Source organism: Heterodontus francisci, chromosome 4 (genome assembly GCF_036365525.1).
Source record: "Heterodontus francisci isolate sHetFra1 chromosome 4, sHetFra1.hap1, whole genome shotgun sequence".
In the NCBI taxonomy this organism is placed as follows: Eukaryota; Metazoa; Chordata; class Chondrichthyes; order Heterodontiformes; family Heterodontidae; genus Heterodontus; species Heterodontus francisci.
Genome location: NC_090374.1, coordinates 68,545,143 through 68,571,048, shown reverse-complemented (window position 1 = coordinate 68,571,048; position 25,906 = coordinate 68,545,143). Strand labels below are relative to the sequence as shown.

Here is a 25,906-nt window from a genome sequence, read left to right as displayed (position 1 = left end):
ATGACACATAAATGTCTAGAATTGACATAGTCTACAGGATGTGTTGCAGATTTGAATTGAGCAACAATGACGGAGGTAGGAGCTGCATCAGCAGGGAGGGGTTTCAGCCTCAGGAAGGGATCCCAGGCTATCTGATTAATCTGCTGATGTGTTACTAGTGCTCGGTGTTTTACCCCCTTCTCAAGGGTAATAAATGCTGACCTTGCCAATGACGCTTACATCCCAGGAATGAATAAAAAAGGACCACTCTACATCCTCATAGGAGGAGGAGCAGGATGAGGAGGAGGAGCCAAACGTGGCCAAATGTGTCTGCAGACATTCACCTAGCTGCCAGAGAAGCCCACAGCAGACTCATCCAGGCATGATTCAGATAAACTGAGTGTGTGAAGCCTTATGGCACAGCAATTCTGAACCCGCTGCCACCACTCCTCCAACACAAATCATTCCCACAGTCAAAAATCCCTCCATCTTATTCACACCCATTGCACGTCTTCTACTTTGGTGATAGCATTCTTCTCAAGGCTAATGGCCATCTGGAAGGCAGGAGACAACCATGCAGATGACTGGGCAATGGAGAATTGAAATCAAGTGTATAATTCATTTATATTTGCTAATACATTAAGACAGTGACATTGTTCTCATCACTCATGTGACTCCCCTTGTGCAGCTAAAAAGTCTTTTTTCTTTTCCTATTCCTTCTACCCGATGGCTACCCTTGTGGCTTCAGCAGAGCTAGAGGCAAGCTGCTTGTTCTCCTGCTCTGTGATGCCGTGGCCAAAATTCTCTGGGTTTTCGGGCCCATGAGGGCCTCATCAAAGACTGCCCCATCTGCCCATCAGGGGCAGACTTAGGGTAGGAGTCAACATGTGGGGCTCTGACTGACAGGGACGGGGGCAAGGGATGAGAAATGGGATCGCCTTGAGCAGAGTCTTCACTATTCTGTGCCCTTTCTCCATCTTCTGTCTCACTTCCCACCCAAACATCTCTGCTAGCCAAGAGCTGGAGAACACTTTGCTGCAATTGCACACCATGTGACAACCTAGCTAACTCCCTTGGAGGCCCCAATGAGGTGTGTCTGTCTGCATTGGTGGAGGATCTGCATGAGTCCTGTGACGGTGCTTCCTCGGAGTGCACAAACTCTTCTGAGGACTCCTTGGCCTTCTGCCACTCCATCTCCTATGTCACACTTGAACGACCTGTGAGAGATGAAAGACATGAATTAGAACTCACATCAGGAAAGGGTTCAAAGTCATCATAGTGCAGATGTTCACATTTTAGTTAGTGGTGACAGCAAATCGTTATTAGTGATTGTTCTGTGACATGTGGCAGTGTGATTTCTAATTCCGTCACCAGATATCTGAGACATTCCCGTCTCTCCATCGCCAATGGCCGTGCACTTCATCACACTGTCGATCTTCATGGCCTACTTCAAAGGAGGAGTAAGTGCCAGAGAAGTAGGGGGTCAGGCCAAGGTGTGGTCTGGTGATAAGCGCCAAACTGCCACCATAACAGTCTTGACGGAGCAAGTGGTGGAAGATGTAGCCAGGTGAGGAGGCTTCGTTAAGGGCAAAGGTGTCATCACCCCTCAGCCAGCTTTCCATTGAGGCCATGATGTCGATGCAGTCATCCACAATAAGTTCATGGATGGCAAGGGCTTTGTTCAGAAGTGAATGGACATACTGTGGGGAGGTCCATAGAGGGGTGGTGACAGCTGATCCACTGGCAGAATCTACAGGGTCAGCAGCAGGAGGGGTGAATTGGACAGGAAGGAGATTGGCAAGATTAGCCCCAGTGGGCGCACTAGATGGCAACGTCGACAAGAAAGCGGGATGGGGCAATTGGGTTTGCTTGGAGCCAGCGCCAAGTGCCTTGATGAGCCTGTCAGATTCTGTATTCATGGCAGCTGAACCCACTGAGAAATCCCTTAAATGTCAATCTAGATGCTTCAGTATTTGCTTGTTGTTTCTCAATTGCCAGCTCAACTATCAAAAGAATTGTGCTTTGGTACTATGGAAGAAGATGTGCAAAAGAACTATGATTGTACAGAATGCTTCAAATAGTATCTCCCGGAGGGTTTATCCCATGGTTGATGTGTCCCATGAAAAATATGGGCAAATGTGAACTGCACACCACATTCTTCCGTAAGGTAAAGCAGACAGGCTGAGATGTCATCACAAGACCCTCCCTCTGCTGTTGAAAGTTTTTCAATGGGATCAGCAGCCATGGCTGCAGAAGAAACCTTCACCTTTGTTATGAAGGCAGCACACTTCTTTCTTATTTGCATCCAGATGGACCTGGATGACTGCATTGACTCAGTTGGCAACCTCCCTGTATTCAACTTGCACTGTACCATTACTGAAAGGTCCTCTTCAGCCCCAAACCCTTCTTTGGGGTTCCTCCTGCAACAGAACCCACAATTCTCCAGTATCAAGGGGAGAGCATTGCCCACATGTTTCCCCAATGCCACTATGAATAATTTGTCCATTCTTTTGCCCAGCTTTACAACTTCCTCTTTAATGGTAAGCTCCAATCTTTTAAAAGCTGTTGCCTTATTAAATTTTTCACTTTGTATTTTTTGTACACGTGCACTCGCTATTAGTGATTGTGTGCAAGGACACTCAAATAGCTTTGCTCTTCCACTGCTCCTAGTCTAGGAGGGTTTGCCACTTACCTCACTCCTGCCTGCCCAATTCCTGCTCTGGGTTAAAATCGAGGTTTAAGTACTTTTAAAATGAAAGTGGATATAGAACTTCAGGTTAGGACTATTGTTAAGTTTAAAATGACAAGGGTTGGAAATAAAAATAATTAGGTTCACAACTCTAAATGAACAGACAGTGTGTTCTGAATCCTTCAAATTTTTGTTATTCTCAGCCTGCCAAGCTTTAGTACCAGCTTCCAAACTTGTGGCCATAGCAACAACATCATGCGAACTGATCCATAAGCCAGCATATAGCCCACTGAGAACATTTTCTGTAACTCCTACATTTGGCAAAAAGGATGAAGGCTGTGATAAAGATCACCCATGGAACAAACAGGTAGGAGTGCAATTTTTTTTTTTGCTAGTACAACCTTGATGCATACAGTATTTGGATTTTTTTTTCCATTTCTTATTCTTGCTTTATGCTGATATGTCAAGTAATCCAATTAAAAATGTTGTTCCACAGAACATAACATTTATTTTTCAACACTAATAAACTGATTAGTAAGGTTGCGGAAGACACAAAGGTTGGTGGAGTTGCGGATAGTGATGAGGATTGTCAGAGGATACAGCAGGATATAGATCGGTTGGAGACTTGGGCGGAGAAATGGCAGATGGAGTTTAATCCGGACAAATGTGAGGTAATGCATTTTGGAAGGTCTAATGCAGATGGGAAGTATACAGTAAATGGCAGAACCCTTAGGAGTATTGACAAGCAGAGAGATCTGGGTGTACAGGTCCACAGGTCACTGAAAGTGGCAACGCAGGTGGATAAGGTAGTCAAGAAGAAATACGGCATGCTTGCCTTCATCGGTCGGGGCATAGAGTCTAAAAATTGGCAAGTCATGCTGCAGCTGTACAGAACTTTAGTTAGGCCACACTTAGAATATTGTGTGCAATTCTGGTCGCCACACTACCAGAAGGACGTGGAGGCTTTGGAGAGGGTACAGAAGAGGTTTACCAGGATGTTGCCTGGTCTGGAGGGCATTAGCTATGAGGAGAGGTTGGATAAACTCGGATTGTTTTCACTGGAACGACGGAGATGGAGGGGTGACTTGATAGAGGTTTACAAAGTTATGAGTGGCATGGACAGAGTGGAGAGTCAGAAGCTTTTTCCCAGGGTGGAAGTCAGTTATTAGGGGACATAGGTTTAAGGTGAGAGGGGCAAAGTTTAGAGGGGATGTGTGAGGCAAGTTCTTTACACAGAGGGTGGTGAGTACCTGGAACTTGCTGCCAGGGGAGGTGATGGAAGCAGGTACGATAGCGACATTTAAGAGGCATCTTGACAAATACATGAATAGGATGGGAATAGAGGGATATGGTCCCCGGAAGTGCAGAAGGTTTTAGTTTAGGCAGGCATCAAGATCGGCGCAGGCTTGGAGGGCCGAATGGCCTGTTCCTGTGCTGTACTGTTCTTTGTTCTTTGTACCATTAAATAGAAATTACCATATGTCCCAAGCAGCCTGAGTTGATGGTTAACCTCCACATGAGCAGTAATCGTAACTGTCGCCCTGTGCCCATGTCCCTTTATCCCAATCCCCATTTCCTTCAACTGTCTTACTATCTCTTCTTAAATGTTGATGTGATCTCTACTTCAATCACTAATGTTCTTTGTCTTTTTTCCCTCTTATCATCAGCATTTTCTATAATAATAGCATGTCCTTATTTCAGCCAGTGCTTATTTTGATCTAATTTGGAAAAAAGTTATATTTGTGAATTTCCAATTGCCTAAAAATTCCACACACCTTTCAGCATAATTTTGGCATATAATCAGAGCAAATAACTTTGGCAACAAAATGTGTCAGAAGCTATCTTTCCAGTTCTCCGTGCCAAATCAATGCCTCTGAATTCCTTTGTGCTCTATGACCCTTATTGTGAGCTTCCCATTAAATTTTGAGTTAGTTAATTTAGATACATAACAATGAGGTCCAGTGGCACTACAGCTTTCCTGCATTTACTCTCACAAAGCACTTGGGTAATTTAGGATGAGAATTATAAGGTACAGATGTTGCCAGGGTCAGCTGAAGTAGTCAGAAGTGAGGAATTTGTGAGCCTGAAGAGTTTGGTTGCAATAGCAACTTCTGCAGCAGAGAACAACTTTTTGCAGCAATTATTTGGACATTCTTCCTTCACTGACCGGGACGTGCTCCTGACTGTCCGAGATTGTAAGACGATTGGGAGATTTTGATGCCACTTCCTGCCTGTAGGCCATTACCATGGAGGAATAGAAGCAGCAGCACTGGATAAAGCAAGGGAGAGTTAGGCAGGATTTCGGAGGATGCATCCCACTCAATGTTACCCCCTCTCCCTCCTGAGGGTAAGGTTATCAATTTGAGGAGTGTGTGCCAAGCAGTATGGGAGAGGTGAAGAGAGAGCTAGTTGGGGTATTGGCTAGTTAAAGTGGAGGAAGGAATTTAGGTTTGTGGATGCAAGTAATTGCTATTAAGGAGATAGGTGGCTATGGTGTAAGGCCCTGAGTTATCGGCCCCTTTAATCAGAGTGCATTATGAAGAGTTACTTCTACGGCTGTTACTTTTAGAGATTGAAGAATGTCTTGGTACCTATGGTGCATGGAATAAAAGTGAGAGTGCCTGGTATGTTACCTTGCCCACCCTGGCCAGGTCCTTGAACATTTTCTTGCACTAGTCTGCAGCCCCAAAGTGGAAGAATTGGCACTCCATACTCGGGCCACCTTCCCCCACATGGCATTTTGACAGGTTTTCTGCCATGGAAATCCAGCACTTGGTCTTTCTTGTGTTCTAATTCATTCAGAAGGGTTTACAAATCTGACTCCGTGGAATTGTGACATTTTCCTCTCTGTGTCTGTGTCATGCCCTTGTCCTTCTTCTATATTAGGCATTCCTATAAAGTGGCACAGCAACAGTTATGAGGTATTCAGTCAAAGTTGCTGACAGTCAACTCACTGATCCAAGCACTATTTCTTATCTATCTGCTGTTCCACCACCTCCCCCCCCGCCCCCACCCCACTGCTGATGCAGTCTTCAGCAGGATTTTATCCAAATTCCATGTCTCCCAGCATATTATTCCTGTTTTACAGAGGTTTACACCAATTTCTACTCCAATGGATATGCAAAGGAGCTCACCCACAAAATATTTTTGTAAGTACCTTTCCAGACCATCAGCAGACACACCCCATTTCCATCAATGCAACAATGGTGCAACTTACCAAATGGAATTTTGGCGTCAATTTATAGAAAGTTGTGGCTTCAAAATACTGAGGCCATATTTTCCTCTGTGTGTTAGACTCCTACTGTGAGGACTCAGCCACAGCAACCCTATAGGTGACCACACTATCCAGGGTAGACTACAGAGTGGTGGTGCCAGGTATGTTGACATTACAGAAGGTGAATGAGGACTCCTGCATACTCTGAGTCACAGTGATGAAACTCCTTGGCAAGCCTTCCAATACCTTTTTTTTTCTCATGGCTGGGTCTTTGAAGTTCTCATCTCTGTTGTCCTTCGCAGAACTGGGAGAGGTTCTCGTTTTCCAGTGACATCTATCCTGGGCTGTTCCTGTTACAGTAGCTGCTGTTGCCCCATAGTGCTGACACCACTAGCTCACTATATAGCCCACCCTTAATAAAAACAGTGTTGTCCAGTGCTGTCAGGACAGCTGGCGACATAAAAAGCTGCACCCACCCTTGTTGCTCTTGTGAAGTCGTCGAACATCTCTGTGCACTGAAGCCAGTTCCTGGGACTAATTCTGGTTGCACTGATAGTGTCAGTTACCTCTGACCAGGCCCTTCTACTTATCTGTTCTGCCAAAATATTTTGAAGCATTCTTCCAGTAAAAATGAAAGCGGGGATTGCAATCTCCTTTTAAAAGATGCACTCCCACTTTAAATAGGCCTTGGATGACGTGCCAGAGATTGTGTGCGTCATGTGGGATTGGTCAATTCCCAGCACGATCAGGAGGGCAGATCATTAGTCAAATAGAAATGAGATGCTGGAGTTAAAATTACCGGAGCTGCTTGTCTACCTTGCCCCCGCTTGCATTCGTGCCCTGAGTTAAAGCTGGAATTAATTTGTGTTTTCAATATATTTTAACAGGCTAATGATAAAAATGGAATGAAGATAACATATCAACAGCTAAAAAAGTCCTTTGGGAAAATACATGATCAATTATGCTGTCCAAAGTGTGGAAGTCAAAGTATGCATATGGAAGCAATTACTTGTAAGTCTAGGTTTAGTAGTTTGCATGATTAGGCCTACTGTGATATCAGTACTGCAGCAATGAGTCTTCACCATATATATTACTGTTAACATTGTACAGGATCTTGTAAAAATAAGGGTAATTTTACAGGTGTAAAACAAGTGCCTAAGGGTCCAACATGGCAGGTGGCGTGCGCATGCTCATTTCACACTGGATGTGCATTTGCGAAATTGGTCTGCAGCATGCACTCTAGTGAGGCCAGTGGACTAATTTGACATGGTTCTGCTGATGGCCTCACTTGGCACGTGCAAAGTTTTGTGTACCAGGATCATGCCTTTATTTGAGCATGATCCAATTTCTAGGCCAATAACTTTTTCAGCCAAACTAATCTAATTTGAATTTTACTTTCTCAGTAATGATTAATTAGAAGTATTGCACATCGCTGTGAATAATTTTATATTAGTTGCATCTTCTAGGACTGTGATTTTTTTTAAATGATTTTAGTTCACACATCATGACACTATCTTCATTCATGACACTGAAGATTCATCTACTGTTATAGATATAATGCTATTCTGATGTTTGTATCAGGTTTATTACTTCTGAATGATTCCTGCATTTTCTGTTTTTATTACTTCAAAGTGTTGCTAAAATATGTAAAGGTTGCAATAGGCTGTCAGTTGGATATAAAAGATCCCATGGCATTATTTGAAGAGCAGCAGGGGCATTCTTTCATTGTGCTGGCCAATCTTTATCCCTCAACCAATGCCTAAAAAACAGATCTGTTCATTTATTTTATTGCTGTTTGTGCAAGCTTGTCATGCGCAAATGGGCTGCTACATTTTGTACATCACAACAGTGACTTCAAAAATACTTCATTGGCTTTAACGCATCCACGTCCTCTCTGCCCGTTCCTCTGTCATCCTTTATCCCTCTGCCCATTCTCAGCTTCTCTGCCCATTCCCAGTCCCTGTTACCCACCTCCACTCCCTTCTGCCCATTCTTAGCTCCTCTGCCCATCTTTGGCCCCTCTGCTTGTCCCTCTGCTCAGTTCCTCTGCTTCTCCCTACCCAGCCCTGACCTCTCCTTTCCTGGCCCTGGTACCTATTTGCGACCAATTATTATTACTGCCATCTAGCAGTATGTCCTCACTTCTTAAAAAGGGTACATGATATAAATTTAGTAAAACAGTAACAGAACAGGTACAAGAAATAAATAGAAGTTAGAGAAATGCAGAAGTGGGTAGCGACATAGGGAAGGAGAGATCTGCAGAAAGAGGGAGAGAAAGAGATAAAATTAGAAACAAAATGGGGAGATGAATTTAGCAACAATGGAACATGTGAGTGCTGTACTGAAGAGTGGAAAACAGATGCAATGAAATGTTTCTTCTGTGTGTTAGTTTTAATAATTTTGTAAACACGTTTACAAACAACCCATTTGCAGATTCATTGAATTAATATATAGAAGAAAAAATGAGGGATAAAAGAAGTAAAATAAATAATTGGAAAATAGGAGAGAAGCAGAGAGACAGTTACAGCAAGAATTTTTGTCCATGAATCATGTTAGGAAAAATCAGTTAAGAAAATAACAGAGAATAAGTGCAAATGAAGATCTGAAATAAAAAGCAAAAATGCTAGAACTAATTTTTAAAAAAAAATTTAAATACCTTACCTGGTCTGGCCTACATATAACTCCAGACCCACAGCAATGTGGTTGAATCTTAGCTGCCCTCTGAAATGGCCTAGCAAGCCACTCAAGGGCAATTAGGGATGGCAACATTGCCAGCGACGCTCATGAAAGAAAAATAAATTATATGGCACCTTTAACATCGGAAAATTCTAAGGTGCTTCCCAGCAGTGTAATAAGAAAAGAATTGACACAGAGCCAAAGAAGCAGGTCTTAGGAGGGGTGGCTAAACACTTGGTCAAAGAGGTAGGTTTTAACGAGGGCCTTAAAGGAGGAGAGATAGAGAGGTCCAAGGAGGGAATTCCAGAGCTTAGGGCCTAAACAGCTGAAGATACAGTTACCTCTGGTGGGATAAAGAGGGTGTTGGAGGAATGCTGTGTTTTCAGAGGGTTGTATAATGTTAATGAAATTAGGAGGATATAAGAACATAAGCAATAGGAGCAGAAGTCGACCATATGGCCCATTGAGCCTGCTCCACCTTTCAATATGATCATGGCTGATCTTCTAACCTCAACTTCACTTTCCTGCATGCTCCCCATATCTCTCGATTTCCTGAGATGAAAATTCTGTCTGTCTCAGCCTTGAATATACACAATGATGGAGCATCCACAACCCTCTGGGGTAGACAATTCCATTGATTCACAAGAAATTTCTCCTCATTTCAGTCCTAAATGATCGAATTCTTATCCTGAGACTGTGTCCCCACGTTCTAGATTCCCCAGCCAGGAAACACAATCTCTCAGTGTCTACCCTGTCAAGTCCCTTCAGAATCTTGTATGTTTCAATGAGACTACTTCTCATTCTTCGATAGGCCCAATTTACTCAGCGTCTTATTATCGGACAACCATCTCATTCCAGGAATGTACCACTTCAATGCAAGTATATTCTTCTTTAATTTTGGAGACCAAAACTGCACACAGTACTCCAGATGTGGTCTCATCAAAGCCCTATACAATTGCAGCAAAACTTCCTTATTCTTGTACTCCAAACCTCTTGGAATAAAGTCCAACATGCCATTTGCCTTCCTAATTGCTTGCTGTACCTGCATGCTGACTTTCTGTGTTCCTTGTAAGAGTACACCCAAGTCTCTCTGAACATCCATATTTTGAAGTTTCACACCTTTTAAAAAATATTCTGTCCTTCCTACCAAAGTGAATAAACCACACTTCCCCACATTATACTCCAATTGCCACCTTGTTGCCCATTCACTTAACCTGCCTATAACTCTTTGCAGCCTCTTTGTGGTCTCTTCACAGCTTGCATTCCCACCTAGCTTTGTATCATCAGCAAACGTAAATATATTACTCTTGATCTCTTTATCCAAGTCATGACTATTGATTGTAAATTGCTGAGGCCCCAGTACTGATCCTTGTGGCACTCCACTAGTCACAGCCTGCCAGCTTGAAAATGCCCCATTTATCCCTACTGTCTGCTTCCTATCCATTAACCAATCCCCTATCAATGCTAATATGTTACCCCCAACTCCATGCACACTTATCTTGTATGTCAGCCTTTTGTATGGCACCTTATCGAATGCCTAGTGGAAGGCCAGGAATGCGACATCTACTGTTTCCCCTTTATCTACCCTACTAGTTACATCCTCAAAAAAACTCTAATAAATTTGTTAAACACGATTTCCTTTTCATAAAAGGAATAGTGGCATGCACTGTTCAGGTGCTGTCCGAAAACCATGTTGACTTTGACTGATCATACTATGATTTTCTAAGCACATTGTGTAAGGCTTCCTTAACAGTAAATTTCAGCAATTTCCCGATGTCTGATGTCAGGCTAATAGGCCTGTTGTTCCCTGTTTTCTCTTTCCCTCCTTTCTTAAATAGCTGTGTTACATTTGCTAACTTCCAATCCGCTGGGACCATTCTAGAACCTGGAGAATTCTGGAAAATCATAACCAGTGTATCCACTATCTCTGCAGCTACCTCTTTTAGAACCCTAGGATGTAGGTCATCAGGGCCTGGAGATTTGTTGGCTTTTAGTCCCTTAAGTTTCTCCAATACTTCTTCTCTGATGATAGTAATTATGTTAGGTTCCTCACTCTTAATAGCCCCATGGTTACCCTCTATTTCTGATATGTAATTTGTGTCTTCTACTGTGAAAGCAGCCACAAAATATTTCTTCACCATCTCTGCCATTTCCTCGTTTCCCCATGATAATTTCTCCTGGGTAAGGAGAAAGAGTAAGGCCATGAAGGGATTTGAACATGAGAATCAAAATTTTAATTTGGAGACATTATGGGATTCGGAAGCAACGTAGGTCAGTGAGCACAGGAGTGATGGGTGAGTGAGAATTGGTGCAGATTAGGGTACAAGCAGCAGAGTTTTAGATAAGATGGTGTACGGAGACAGGAGGTTGCGAAGCCGGTGAGGACAGCACAAGAATAGTCAAGTCTGTAAGTGATAAAGGCATGGCTGAGTGTTTTGGGAGCAGATTGGCTGAGGCAAAGACAGATAGGCTATGTCACAGAGTTGAAAGTAGGTGATCTTTGTGATGGAGACATAATGGGATTAGAATTTCAACTCGGGGTCAAGTGTAATGGAAGACAACAGACACAAGGGCCCAGATTTTGCTGAAAAAGTAATGGCATCTGAACAGTGCATGCCACTATTAATGCACAAATCAGTCAACAGCTTATAAGGAGGAAGCGATACCCCCGTAAATTACAAACTGCCACAAATTGCTGGCCAACTTGCTGCTCCACTATTAGCTTTGTGAATATGGCAACTCTTCCTTAACCTCCCTGTGATTTACATGAAGTTGTTGCATTTTCACATTAATTGCTGATTAAGCTCATCACAAAAATCTAAGTCTAGGAAGTGTAAGAACCCTGTTAATGATATGATAATTGTTAATGACTGCCCATTAACCTCACTTGCCCAGAAAGTGAACAATTAAAAGTATGGAATCTCATTCTTTCAAGCTGTTAATTGTTGTTTGAGATTTTAAAAATGTAAAATTTTTAATTTAATATTCTTTCTTTACTTTTCCTTTCTATCTCTTCTCTTTCTCTCTCTCTCTTAATCCAATCTTTCTTTCCCTATCTTTATTTCTCTTTCTCTACCTGATTTGACATTATGTTAATCCACTGTAAGGGCAGAATTTAATGGGCCCCCTTGAGATGAGCCAGGAGGTGGGGAGGGCCCATATAATTGCAACAGAAGGTGGGGTGGAGGGCCCGTCACCTTTCTGTCTCACCACGATAAAGTGGGGCCCGGGAAAGCTGAAGACGGCCTTGCTGCCCAGAAGCCAATTGAGGCCCTTACGTGGCCAATCAACAGCCACTTAGGGGCCTCTTACCACCACCCATGGAATTTAACCAGTGGGGGCCACTGCCATGCAGGGAGGTTGCTCGGTAAAACAAGGTGCCCTCTCTGCGGGCTTTGGGAGGGGGTGGGGAGCGGGCGGGGACAGTGGGGGCTCCCTCTATGAGCAATCTGTGGCCCACAGAGGGTCCCGGCATAAAAGGCCGCACCTCGGGTAACATCCCTCTCCTGCTCTCATTGTCACCCCCCACCCCCATCGCAAGAGCCTCCTGGACTGGACCTGGTGACCCTGCCTCACTTACCTCTGGTCCTGGGCTTCAGCACTGGGCCTGGTCCCAGGCCTCCTGTACTACCGGCAGTGGCCACCACTCCCAGTGACGCTGCCGATACTACTGAGCTACCGGGCATTAAAGGGACGGGAATCCCAGTGCTGGGCACTTAAGTGCCTGAGTGCTGTTGAATTGTACTGATTTGTACTGAATTGAAAGGCTGAGGGAGGGTTCCTCTCACCTTCTCAGACCAGTGCCAGGAGCCCTGCCGGCATGACTAAATTCAACCCTAATTCACCCTTCTTCTCGGTCTTTCTGCAGTTTATTTCTCAATCCTTTAATCGCTTTTGTTAAGGAGGTAGACTGTTTGTTGATTTGTTCATCAAGGTCCCAGGTGTCCTGTTTCCCTTACCATGCCATTATCAGTTCACACTTTCAACAACTTTATGGGCAAAAATTTTAAAACCTAAACATGCATGAACAAGCATATCACAAGTGCCACACTCCAGCAAAATCTGGACCAATATAATAATAAGTATATGAAAATAAACCACTCAGAAAACATCTCTAAACCTCAATCCTGCAGTGTGCCGAAGCTTCCTTGAGAGCTCCCAAACCAGCCACCAAAGCCCTTCAATCCAAACCATGTTAGTTCAATCAAAACTTCAGCCCGTTGAGATATCTAAGATCCTAGTTCTCCCAAGTGCTTCTCACTATAAGCCATCCTTCCCCAGTGCTTCCATAATGCAACTCCACCAATGCTTCCAGACACCAACCACTCTGTGGAATTCTCCATTGTTCTGACGTTGATTTCTTGTTCATTCCCTTTCCTTCTGTCCCACCAAAGGGCAAAGGGGCACCTGTACAGGATGGATGGGTTGCACCTGAACAGAGCCAGGACCAATTTTTTGCTCAAAGGTTAACTAGTATTGTTGGAGAGGGGTTACACTATTTTAGCAGGGGAGGGGAAAATAGCGGAAAAGTGCAGAAATGAAATCAGAGGATAGAGCGATGTAAACAACAATAAAATTAGAAATATTTCAAAAAGTGCTGGGACTAGATTGAAGTAAATAGCAAAAGTGATGAAGGTGGTATTAATTGTATGTACGTTGATGTCTGTAGTGAACCTACGGAGACAGTGGTGTAGTGGTAATGTCACTGCACTAGTAATCCAGAGGCCCAGGCTAGTGCCCTGGGGACACGGGTTCAAATCCTACCATGGCAGCTGGTGGAATTTAAATTTGATTGATTCTGGAATTAAAAGCTAGTCTCAGTAATGGTGCCATGAAACTATAATCGATTTTTGTAAAACAAAACCCCAAAACCCCAAAAAACAAAACCCCATCTGGTCTTAGGGAAGGAAATCTGATGTCCATACCTGGTCTGGCCTGGCCAAGCAAGCCACTCAGTTGTCAAGGGCAATTAGGGATGGGCAACAAATGCTGGCCTTGCAAGCAACACCCACATCCCATGAAAGACTTAAAAAACTTAATAAGGTTGTTGAGTTGCAGGCACATATTGTTACATGGGGTTATGATGTGGTTGCATTAACAGAGCCATGGCTCAAACAAGACTAGGAATGGATTCTTAATATTCCTGGTTACCAAGTACTCAGGAATGATACAGAGTGAAAAAGAAGACGCGGATTGGCGGTATTGGTGAAGGATGATGTTACAATTTTAAATAGAAAAGATCTACTTGATGGTTTTAGGACTGAGTCTATTTGGCTTGAGTTCAGGAACAAAGGGGGAGCTGTTACGTTGCTGGGAGTGACTTTATTGGCAAATTTCAATGGCGTGTAACAAAAATAGACTTCAATTATCCTAAAACAGACTATATATGGAGAAAAAACATAGTGCAAAGGATAGGGAAGGAGAAGAATTTCTGATATATATACAGGAGGACTTTCTCAATTAATATGTCTCCAGTCTAACAAAGAAGGCAGCAGAAACATAAAAGCAAAATACTGCAGATGCTGGAAATCTGAAATAAAAATAGAAGGTGCTGGAAACACTCAGCAGGTCAGGCAGCATGTGTGGAGAGAGAAACATAGTTAATGTTTCAGGTCTGTGACCTTTCATCAGAACTCAAGGAAGTAGTGTTGGATCTGGTTCTTGGAAATAAAGCAGGTCAAGTGGAGTGTGTTACAGGAGAAGAACATAATTCAGTTCAGAAGAATTATGGAAAGAGACCAGAAAATATTGAAGATAAAAATGCTCAACTAGGGAACAGCAAATTTCAGTGATTTAAGAAGGGACCAAGCAGAGGTAGATTTGAAAAGGCGATTACAGGGTAAAGCTGTAGTAGAGCAATGGAGGCATTCAGTTACAAATTAGACATATTCCTTAGAAGGGAACAAGTAGAGTTTTTTTTAATTCATTCATGGGATGTGGGCGTCACTGGCTATGCCAGCAATTATTGCCCATCCCTAATTGCCCCTTGAGAAGGTGGTGGTGAGCTGCCTTCTTGAACCGCTGCAGTCCATGTGAGGTAGGTACACCCACAGTGCTGTTAGGAAGGGAGTTCCAGGATTTTGACCCAGCGACAGTGAAGGAACGGCGATATAGTTCCAAGTCAGGATGGTGTGTGACTTGAATGGGAACTTGCAGGTGGTGATGTTCCCATGCATCTGCTGCTCTTGTCCTTCGAGGTGGTAGAGGTCGCGGGTTTGGAAGGTGCTGTTTAAGGAGCCTTGGTGTGTTGCTGCAGTGCATCTTGTAGATGGTACACACGGCTGCCACTGTGGGTCGGTGTTGGAGGGAGTGAATGTTTGTGGATGGTGTGCCAATCAAGCGGGCTGCTTTGTCCTGGATGGTGTCGAGCTTATTGAGTGTTGTTGGAGCTGCACCCATCCAGGCAAGTGAAGAGTATTCCATCACACTCCTGACTTGTGCCTTGTAGATGTGGACAGGCTTTGGGGAGTCAGGAGATGAGTTACTCGCCACAGGATTCCTAGCCTCTGACCTTCTCTTGTAGCCACGGTATTTATATGGCTACTCCAGTTCAGTTTCTGGTTAATGGTAGCCCCTAGGATGTTGACAGTGGGGGATTCAGCAATTGTAATGCCATTGAATGTCAAGAGGAGGTGGTTAGATTCTCTCTTGTTGGAGACGGTCATTGCCTAGCACTTGTGTGGTGCGAATGTCACTTGCCACTTCAAAGCCCAAGCCTGGATATTGTCCAGGTCTTGCTGCATTTCTACATGGACTGCTTCAGTATTTGAGGAGTCGTGAATGGTGCTGAACATTGTGCAATCATCAGCGAACATCCCCACTTCTGACCTTATGATAGAAGGAAGGTGATTGATGAAGCAGCTGAAGATGGTTGGGCCTAGGACACTACCCTGAGGAACTCCTGCAGTGATGTCCTGGAGCTTAGACGATTGACCTCCAACAACCACAGCCATCTTCCTTTGCGCGAGGTATGACTGTAACCAGCAGAGAATTTTCCCCCTGATTCCCATTGACTCTAGTTTTGCTTGGGCTCCTTGATGCCATCCTCGGTCAAATGCTGCCTTGATGTCAAGGGCAGTCACTCTCACCTCACCTCTTGAGTTCAGCTCTTTTCTCCATGTTAGAACCAAGGCTGTAATGAGGTCAGGTGTTGAGTAGCCCTGTCGGAACCCAAACTGGGTATCACTGAGCTGGTTATTGCTAAGCAAGTGCTGCTTGATGGCACTGTTGATGACACCTTCCTTCACTTTGCTGATGATTGAGAGTAGACTGATGGGGCGGTAATTGGCCGGGTTGGACTTGTTCTGCTTATTGTGTGCAGGACAGACCTGGGCAATTTTCCACATTGCTGGGTAGATGCCAGTGTTGTAGCTGTACTGGAACAGCTTGGCTAGGGGTGCGGCAAGTTCTGGCACACAGGTCTTCAGTACTATTGCCGGAATATTGTCAGGACCCATAGCCTTTGCAGTATCCGGTGCCTTCAGTCGTTTCTTGATATCACGCGGAGTGAATCGAATTGGCTGAAGAGTTGCATTTGTGATGCTGGGGACTTCAGGTGGGGGCCGAGATGGATCATCAACTTAGCACTTCTGGCTGAAGATTGTTGCAAATGCTTCTGCCTTATATTTCGCACTGATGTGCTGGGCTCCCCCATCATTGAGGATGGAGATATTGTGGAGCCACTTCCTCCAGTTAGTTGTTTAATTGTCCACCACCATTCACGGCTGGATGTGGCAGGACTGCAGAGCTTAGATCTGATCCGTTGGTTATGGGATCGCTTAGCTCTGTCTGTTGCATGCTGCTTATGCAATTTGGCATGCAAGTAGTCCTGGGTTGTAACTTCACCAGGTTGACACCTCATTTTGAGGTATGCCTGGTGCTGCTTCTAGCATGCCCTCCTGCACTCTTCATTGAACCAGGGTTGGTCTCCTGGCTTGATGGTAATGGTAGAGTGGGGGATATGCCGGGCCATGAGGTTACAGATTGTGGTTGAGTACAATTCTACTGCTGCTAATGGCCCGCAGCTCCTCATGGATGCCCAGTTTTGCATTGCTAGATCTGTTCGAAATCTATCCCATTTAGCATGGTGATAGTGCCACACAACACGATGGACGGTATCCTCAATGTGAAGGCGGGACTTCGTCTCCGCAAGGACTGTGCGGTGGTCACTCATACCAATGCAGTCATGGACAGATGCATCTGCGGCAGGCAGATTGGTGAGGACAAGGTCAAGTATGTTTTCCCCTCGTGGTGGTTCCCCCACCACCTGCCGCAGACCCAGTCTACCTTTAGGACTCGTCCAGCTCGGTCAGTAGCGGTGCTACCGAGCCACGCTTGGTGAAGGACATTGAAGTCCCCCACCCAGAGTACATTTTGTGCCATTGCCACCCTCAGTGCTTCCTCCAAGTGGTGTTCAACATGGAGGAGTACTGACTCATCAGCTGAGGGAGAGCGGTAGGTGGTAATCAGTAGGAGGTTACCTTGCCCATGTTTGATCTGATGCCATGAGACTTCATGGGGTCTGGAGTCAATGTTGAGGACTCTCAGGGCAACTCCCTCCCTACTGTTGACCACTGTCCCGCCAGCTCTGCTGGGTCTGTCCTGCTGGTGGGACAGGACATACCCAGGGATAGTGATTGCAGTGTCTGGAACATTGTCTGTAAGGTATGATTCCGTGAGTATGACTATGTCAGGCTGTTGCTTGACTAGTCTGTGGGACAGCTCTCTGAACTTTGGCACAAACCCCCAGATGTTAGTAAGGAGGACTTTGCAGGGTCAACAGGGCTGGGTTTCCCGTTGTCGTTTCTGGTGCCGAGGTCGATGCCGGGTGGTCCGTCTGGTTACATTCCTTTTTATTGACTTCGTAGTGGTTAGGTACAACTGAGTGGCTTGCTAGGCCATTTCAGAGGGCATGTAAGAGTCAACCACATTGCTGTGGGTCTGGAGTCACATGTAGGCCAGACCAGGTAAGGACAGCAGATTTCCTTCCCGAAAGGGCATTAGTGAACCAGATGGGTTTTTACAACAATCGACAATGGTTTCATGGCCATCATTAGACTAGCTTTTAATTAATTTTTATTAATTAATTTATTAATTAAATTTAAATTCCACCTTTTGCTGTGGTAGCATTCGAACCCATGTCTCCCGATCAATACCCTGGGTTTCTGGGTTATTAGTCCAGTGATAATACCACTACATCACCGCCTCCCCTTATCCAAAGATTATCCAAAGCTAAGGCGCCCTCAATGACAAAGCAAATAAAAGTTAAAATAAAACAGAAAAGGGAGGCTTATAACAAATGGCAGATGCAAGATTTAGCTAATAACCAGGAAGATTATGGAAAGTATAGGGAATTGAAAAAGTTAATACAGGAGGCAAAGAGACCTTTCAAGAAAAGATTAGCAGGAAACCTTAAATTCAACCCGGAAGCATTTCATAAACATATTTGGAAAAAAAAATTGCTCAAGTAGTGCTGCTTCACTATGCAGACTTAGACCAATTCCATGGAGGCAGACAGTCACAAGCTGCTGTCATGGGTTTCGTTGTGTTATCTTAAACAATGAGGTGCATGGATTCCAGTTCGTTGAAGATCTCTAGAAGGTTTATTAACAACTAAACTAGTATATACAATACAGAACAAACTATTTATAGAACCTTTGTCGAGGATGTTATAGTTGCAGAGTGACTGTGGCTTCTAGTCACATAGTGTCATAGAGTTATACAACACAGAAACAGGCCCTTCGGCTCATCGTGTCTGTGCCGGCCAACAAGCACCTATCTATTCGAATCCCATTATCCAGCACTTGGCCCGTAGCCTTGTATGCGATGATGTTTCAAGAGCTCATCTAAATACTTCTTAAATGTTGTGAGGGTTCCTGCCTCTACCACCTCTTCAGGCAGTGTGTTCCAGATTCCAACCACCTTCTGGGTGAAAAAGTTTTTCCTCAAATCCCCTCTAAACCTGCTGCGCATTACCTTAAATCTATGCCCTCTGGTTATTGACACCTTTGCTAAGGGAAAAAGTTTCTTCCTATCTATCCTATCAATGCCCCTCATAATTTTGTATACCTCAATCAGGTCCCCCTTCAGCCTTCTCTGCTCGAAGGAAAGCAACCCTGCAGGTGGGAAGTATACAGTAAATGGCAGAACCCTTAGGAGTATTGACAGGCAGAGAGATCTGGGTGTACAGATCCACAGGTCACTGAAAGTGGCAACGCAGGTGGATAAGATAGTCAAGAAGGCATATGGCATGCTTGCCTTCATCGGTCGGGGCATACTGTATAAAAATTAGCAAGTCATGCTGCAACTGTACAGAACTTTAGTTAGGCCACACTTAAAATAATGCGTGCAATTCTGGTCGCCACACTACCAGAAGGACGTGGAGGCTTTGGAGAGGGTACAGAAGAGGTTTACCAGGATGTTGCCTGGTCTGGAGGGCATTAGCTATGAGGAGAGGTTGGATAAACTCGGATTGTTTTCACTGGAACGACGGAGGTGGAGGGGCGGCATGACAGAGGTTTACAAAGTTATGAGTGGCATGGACAGAGTGGATAGTCAGAAGCTTTTTCCCAGGGTGGAAGAGTCAGTTACTAGGGGACATAAGTTTAAGGTGAGAGGGGCAAAGTTTAGAGGGGATGTGTGAGGCAAGTTCTTTACACAGAGGGTGGTGAGTGCCTGAAACTTGCTGCCGGGGGAGGTGGTGGAAGCAGGTATGATAGCGACGTTTAAGAGGCATCTTGACAAATACATGAATAGGATGGGAATAGAGGGATATGGTCCCCGGAAGTGCAGAAGGTTTTACTTTAGGCAGGCATCAAGATTGGCGCAGGCTTGGAGGGCCGAATGGCCTGTTCCTGTGCTGTACTGTTCTTTGTTAGCCTATCCAGTCTCTCTTCATAGCTGAAATACTCCAGCCCAGGAAACATCCTGGTGAATTTCATCTGCACCCTCTCCAGTGCAATCACATCTTTCCTATAGTGTGGTGCCCAGAACTGTACACAGTACTCCAACTGAGGCCTAACGAGTGTTTTATACAGCTGCATCATAAGCTCCCTGATCCTATATTCTATGCCTCGGCTAATAAAGGCAAGTATCCCATATGCCTTCCTAACCACCTTATCTACCTGTGCTGCTGCCTTCAATGATCTATGAACAAGTACACCAAGGTCCCTCTGACCTTTGTACTTCCTAGGGTCCTACCATCCATTGTATATTCCCTTGCCTTGTTAGTCCTCCCTAAATGCATCACCTCACACTTCTCAGGATTAAATTCCATTTGCCAGTGATCCGCACATCTTACCAGCCCATCTATATCATCCTGTAATCTATGGCTTTCCACCTCACTATTTATGACACCACCAATTTCGTGTCATCTGCGAACTTACTGATCATACCTCCTATATTCACGTCTAAATCATTGATGTACACGACAAACAACAAGGGTCCCAGCACCAATCCCTGCGGTACACCACTTGTCACAGGCTTCCATCGCAAAAACAACCCTTGACCATCACCCTCTGCCTCCTGCCACTAAGCCAATTTTGGATCCACTTTGCCAAATTGCCCTGGATCCCATGGGCTGTTACCTTCATAACCAATCTCCATGCTGGACCTTATCAAAAGCCTTACTGAAGTCCATGCAGACTACATCAACTGTTTTACCCTCATCTACATATCTCGTCACCTCCTTGAAAAATTCAATTGCGTTTGTTAGACACGATCTCCCCCTGACAAAGCCATGCTGATTATTCCTGATTAATCCCTGCCTCTCCAAGCGGAGATTAATCCTGTCCCTCAGAATTTTTTCCAATAGTTTCCCTACCACTGATGTTAGACTCACCAGCCTATAATTACTTGGTTTATCCCTGCTACCCTTCTTGAATAATGGTACCACATTCGCTGTCCTCCAATCCTCTGGTACCCCTTCTGTGGCCAGAGAGGATTTGAAAATTTGTGTCAGAGCCTCTGTTATCTCCTCCCTTGCCTCACATAACAGCCTGGGATACATCTCATCTAGGCCTGGGGCTTTATCCACTTTTAAACCTGCTAAAACAACTAATATTTCCTCCCTTGTGTATCACAATCTCCTCCCTGATCTCTACACCTACATCGTCCTTCTCCATAATGAACACCAATGAAAAGTAATCATTTAAAACCTCACCTATGTCCTCCTGCTCCACACACAGATTGCCACTTTGGTCCCTAATGGGCCCTACTCTTTCCCTAGTTATCCTCTTGCCCTTAATGTAATTATAAAACGCCTTGGAATTTTCCTTTATCTTGCCTACCAGTGTTTTTTCATGTCCCCTCTTCGCTCTCCTAATTACTTTTTTAAAGTATTTCTATACTCCTGTTGGGCCTCCTCTGTTTTCAGCGCTCTGAATCTGCCATAAGCCTCCTTTTATTTCCTTATCCAATCCTCTATATCCTTTGACATCCAGGGTTCCCTGGACTTGTTGGTCCTACCCTTCACCGTTACGGGAACATGTTGGCCCTGAACTCTCACTATTTCCTTTTTGAATGCCTGCCTCTGGTCTGATGTAGACTTTCCTACAAGTAGCTGCTCCCAGTCCACTTTGGCCAGATCCTGTTTTATCATATTGAAATCGGCCTTCCCCCAATTCAGTACCATTATTTCCGATCCTTCTTTGTCCTTTTCCATAACTACCTTAAATCTTACAGAGTTAGGGTCACTATCCCCGAAATGTTCCCCCACTGACACTTATAACACTTGTCCGGCTTCATTCCCTAGGATTAGGTCCAGTACCGCCCCTTCTCTTGTAGGACTTCCTACGTGCTGGCTCAAAGAGCTCTCCTGTATGCACTTTAGGAATTCGGCCCCCTTTAAGTCTTTTGCACTAAGACTATCCCAGTTGCTATTGGGGAAGTTGAAATCCCCTACTATTATTACCCTATTATTTTTACACCTCTCTGCGATTTGCCTGCATATCTGCTCCTCTATCTCTCCCTGACAGTTTGGAGGCCTGTAGTACACTCCCAGCCAAGTGATTGCCCCCCTTTTGTTTTTATTGACTACATCCTGGTACTTAGCTCATTAGCATACTGAGTTCTTAAAGGGACATCATTGTTAAGGCATTCAGACAACATCCCCTTTCTTTCCAAAGATAAGTATTGTATGCTACAAGTAAAAGCACATAAAATTGGATCATATCAAAATTAGTTATACAGGGTAGTGATTATAAAATCACTATAAGTATAAGGATACGGATTGTGACATTTATGAGTGCAGAAGCTTGAGAGTCCATATATCATTTCGGTGGTTTGACAACTCTTCCAGATCTTGTTATGGTATAACCTTTTCGGGATATGGATTTCACCCTTGGCTGTTTTTGGTTTTCAGGCATATTGTCAATGTGTTGGTTGTTGTCCTGTTGTTCCATCACACTCTTATCGTTGGAGTGTGTTCTTTCAAGTCTGCTGTGAGCACTTGGAGTATTGCACACTTCTCATAATTTGCTTCGGTTCCTCCTCAACACTGCTTCGTTAGATGTCGTAACCTGCATACTTTGGATACCTCTGCAGGTAACCATGTTCTCATTGTGGTGTGTATAACCCTGATCTTTTGTCTTATGTGTAGCTGAGGTAGTTCCACCCCTGCATGTCAGTCATGCACCATCTTTATTCTCCCTTGCTTTTCAAGCAGTTTCTCCTGCATCTCAGAGAATTTGGACAGATGATGGCTTGGCTGAATCGTTCTCACTTGGCTCCCAAACATGATTTCTGCTGGTGACAGTAATCCCATATCCATAGCTGTAGCTCTGAGATGTAGCATGGCAACACGAAAATCATTGTGTTCTGAAGAAGGGTGACTGACCTGAAATGTTAACTCTGCTTCTCTCTCCACAGATGCTGCCAGACCTGCTGAGTATTTCCAGCATTTCTTGTTTTTATTTCAGATTTCCAGCATCTGCAGTATTTTGCTTTTATTATAACACAAAAATCTTGTTTTGCTGTCCTGCACTCCAGGATAAGTGATTTAACTGTGCGAACCATTTGCTCGGCAAGACCATTCGATCTAGGGTAATATGGTGAAGACGTCACATGGTTGACGCCCGATTTGGCACACATATCTCAGAAAGGCATGCCCGTATACTGTGGTGCATTGTCAGAAATAATCTCTTCAGATTTACCGAATAGACTGAATATGGCACTCAACGTGTCTGCGACAACTGCGCTTGAAGTCTCTTTTACCTGTTGACACTTGGAAATTTGGAGAAATAATCGGTGACTAAGATAAAGTCATCTCCATTCATGGCAAATAGATCAGTGGCAATTTTGGACCAAGGGACTGATGGAATCTCGTGAGGGTGTCGATGTTCTTTACATTGTTCTGGGCTGGTGGCTCTGGCATGCCTTGCATATCCTCACTAACTTTTCGATGTCACTATTGTTCTCTGGCCAATAAACAGTGTCTCGTGCCAGTTATCTCATTCACTCTATGCCAATATGGCCTTGGTGAAGTTGTGATAAGATGTCCTGCCAGAGAGCTTTGGGAACAATTACTTGTTCTCCTTCGAAGGTGATGCCTCTCGAGATACTGAGTACATCTCTATAAGGCCTAAAGCATCTGAGGGTTTCTAGCACCTTTTTTACCATATCAGGTCATCCTTCTATGACGACTCTCCACAGGGCCTTCAGTTGTGGGTCATTGGCTGTTTCTGATTGCAGTTGATCACATTTGTGCTGACCAAAATGCAATAAATTGATCTTGAGCACATCTTCCACCTCAATGTCCATGTTGTCTAGATCCAGTGGAACTTCTTTCTTGTTCGAGTTTGGCAATCTGCTCAGCGTATCCAAGGTGACCATTCTGGTACCCGGTTTGTAGCAGATGTTGAAGTCATACCCCTGTACTTTCACTAAGAGTCACTGTAGTTGAGGTGATGCGCTTGTCAGTGGTTTGCGTCAGATCATCTCCAGTGGTTTGTGGTCGGTTTTCACAGTGAACTGCTTATCAAACAGGTAGGTGTGGAACCTTGTGATCCCAAACATCAGGGCATGTGTTTCACGCTCAATGTTTGAGTAATTGGATTGTGCTGAGGATAAACATTTGGATCCGAATGCAATTGGTTTGCCATCCTGTAGGATGCATACTCCTCGCCCTTTTCGTGAGGCATCGACTTCCAGGATTGTCTTCTTCCTTAGATCACAGGGTACAGGTATCTGCTGACAATGCTTGTTTGAGAGACTCAAACATATCCTGCTGTACATACGGTACGTCTTTCTTTAAGAGCTCTCTCAGTGATGATGCTTTGTGAGAAAAATTTGGAACCTATGGTGCCAAGAAGTTGAAAAATCCAAGCCATCTCTGTACATCTTCCTTGTCTTGTGGAGTCGGCATATGCCTTACATCTTCAACTTTGCCTGGGTCAGGATGGATTCCGCAACCTGAATAGATGGAGCCAAAGAAATTGATCTGACTTACATTCACCTGGTACTTCTTGCTGTTAAAAATGAGCCCTTTGTGATGAGCTACTGCCATCACTGAGTGAAGATTTCAATCATGCTCTTTGGTTTTTCTCATTACCTCAATTTCATCGGCAATGCACATACATCCAGGCAAGTTTTCAATAATTCTGTCCATATGCTGCTGATTCAGATATTGACTGACAGATAAGCTGAAGGGTAGTGTCTGGAAACAGCATCTTCCAAATGGCATTCTGAAGGTGGTGACTTCCTGGGATTCCTTAGCTAGGTGACTAGTATATATAATACAGAGCAAACTATTTACAGAACCATTGTCTAGAGTGTAACAGTTGCAGAGTGACTATGGCTTCTCATCACATGATTACATTCTGGTACTAAGCTCATTGGCATACTGAGTTCTTAATGGGACATCACTTTTATGGCGATCATACAACAGCCACTACCTGTGTAGCCCACGTAGGTTTCCTCAAAGATATTATTGACGAACACTGCTCAGGCCACGTAGTTAGTGGCCCGAGGTACTGCCTGCCCCTGGGAAATCAATGTAGGCTGCGTAGCACCCATGAATTGGTGCTACAAGAACAAATTTTCCCCCATAAAGTATAAGTGGTTAGCTAGAGAAGAGGGTGGGCCTATTAAGGACCCAAAGGGAAATTTTCATGTAGGAGCAGAGGATGTGGCGAAAGTATTAAATGAGTACTTTGCATCTGTCTTCATAAAGGAAGCAGATGATGTGAAGGTTACACTAAAAGAGGGGAAGAAAGTAATGGATAGGCTACTGATACATATAGAAGACATACTAACAAGATCAGCATTACTGAAAGCTGGTAAGTCACCTGGATGCATCCTAGGTTGCTGACAGAAACAAAGATAGCAACAGCAAAAGCTTTGGTCACAATCTTTCAATCCCCATTGGACACAAGAGTGGTTCCAGAGGTGTGAAGGGTTGCTAATTTTATTTTACCTCTATTCAAAATAGGGGAGAGGGATAAACCAGGAAACTGCCAGCCAGTCATCCTAACATCGTTTGGTGGAGAAGTTATTAGAAACCATTATCAGGGACAAAATAAACTTTCATTTGAAAAGGCATGGGTTAATCAAGGAGAGGCAGCATGGGTTTCTAAAGGCAAATTGTGTCTGACTAACTTGATTGAATTACTTGAGGTGACAGGGAAGGTTGATCAAGGCAGTATAGTAGATTCTATATATATGGACTTTGGAAGGCATACGACCAACTGCCACACAGGAGCTTATTAAGAAGATGGAAGCCCCTTGAATTAAGGGAAAAGTGGTGGTATGGATACAAAATTGGCTCAGTGACAGGAAGCAAAGGGTGGTGGTGGAAGGATGTTTTTCAGACTGGGAGGTGGTTTGCAGTGGTGTTCCACAAAGATTAGTTTTGGGTCCATTATTCTTTCAATTTTGATAAATGAACTAGACTTGCATCTCCCATCTTTTTGACCAAGTTCTCGGCCATCTGCTCTAATATCGCTTTTATCTGAAATAAAAACAAGAAATGCTGGAACTACTCAGCAGGTCTGGCAGCACCTGTGGAGAGAGAAGCAGAATTAACGTTTCAGGACAGTGACCCTTCTTCAGAACTGGCAAATATTAGAAATGTAAAAGATTATAAGCAAGTAAAGCGGGGGAGGGGCAAGAGATAGCAAAGGAGAAGATGTAGATTGGACAAGGCCACAGAATAGCTGACCAGAATGTCATGGAGCAAAGGCAAACAATATGTTAATGGTGTGTTGAAAGACAAAGCATTAGGACAGATAGGGTGTTAACGGCCTGAAAATTGAACAGCCGCAAGTACAAACATGAAAAAAAAACAGTGGGTAAGCAAACTGAACAAACTAAGATTACACCCGTGTAATACCTGCCCATTTACCTCCTCTCTC

General features: G+C 44.1%; 1 protein-coding gene across 1 annotated transcript in view; it reads left to right on the top strand.

Annotated features, from left to right (window-relative positions):
- Positions 1-2,165: 2,165 nt before the first annotated feature.
- Positions 2,166-25,906, top strand: part of LOC137368795 (ATP-dependent Clp protease ATP-binding subunit clpX-like, mitochondrial) — a 72,964-nt gene continuing 49,223 nt past the window's right edge. Inside the window, exons 1-6 of the mRNA XM_068029001.1 lie at positions 2,166-2,315; positions 2,498-2,519; positions 2,872-3,035; positions 4,683-4,863; positions 5,555-5,589; positions 6,770-6,893. Coding sequence (XP_067885102.1) covers positions 2,166-2,315; positions 2,498-2,519; positions 2,872-3,035; positions 4,683-4,863; positions 5,555-5,589; positions 6,770-6,893 — 676 coding nt within the window. The remainder of the gene's footprint in view (positions 2,316-2,497; positions 2,520-2,871; positions 3,036-4,682; positions 4,864-5,554; positions 5,590-6,769; positions 6,894-25,906) is intronic.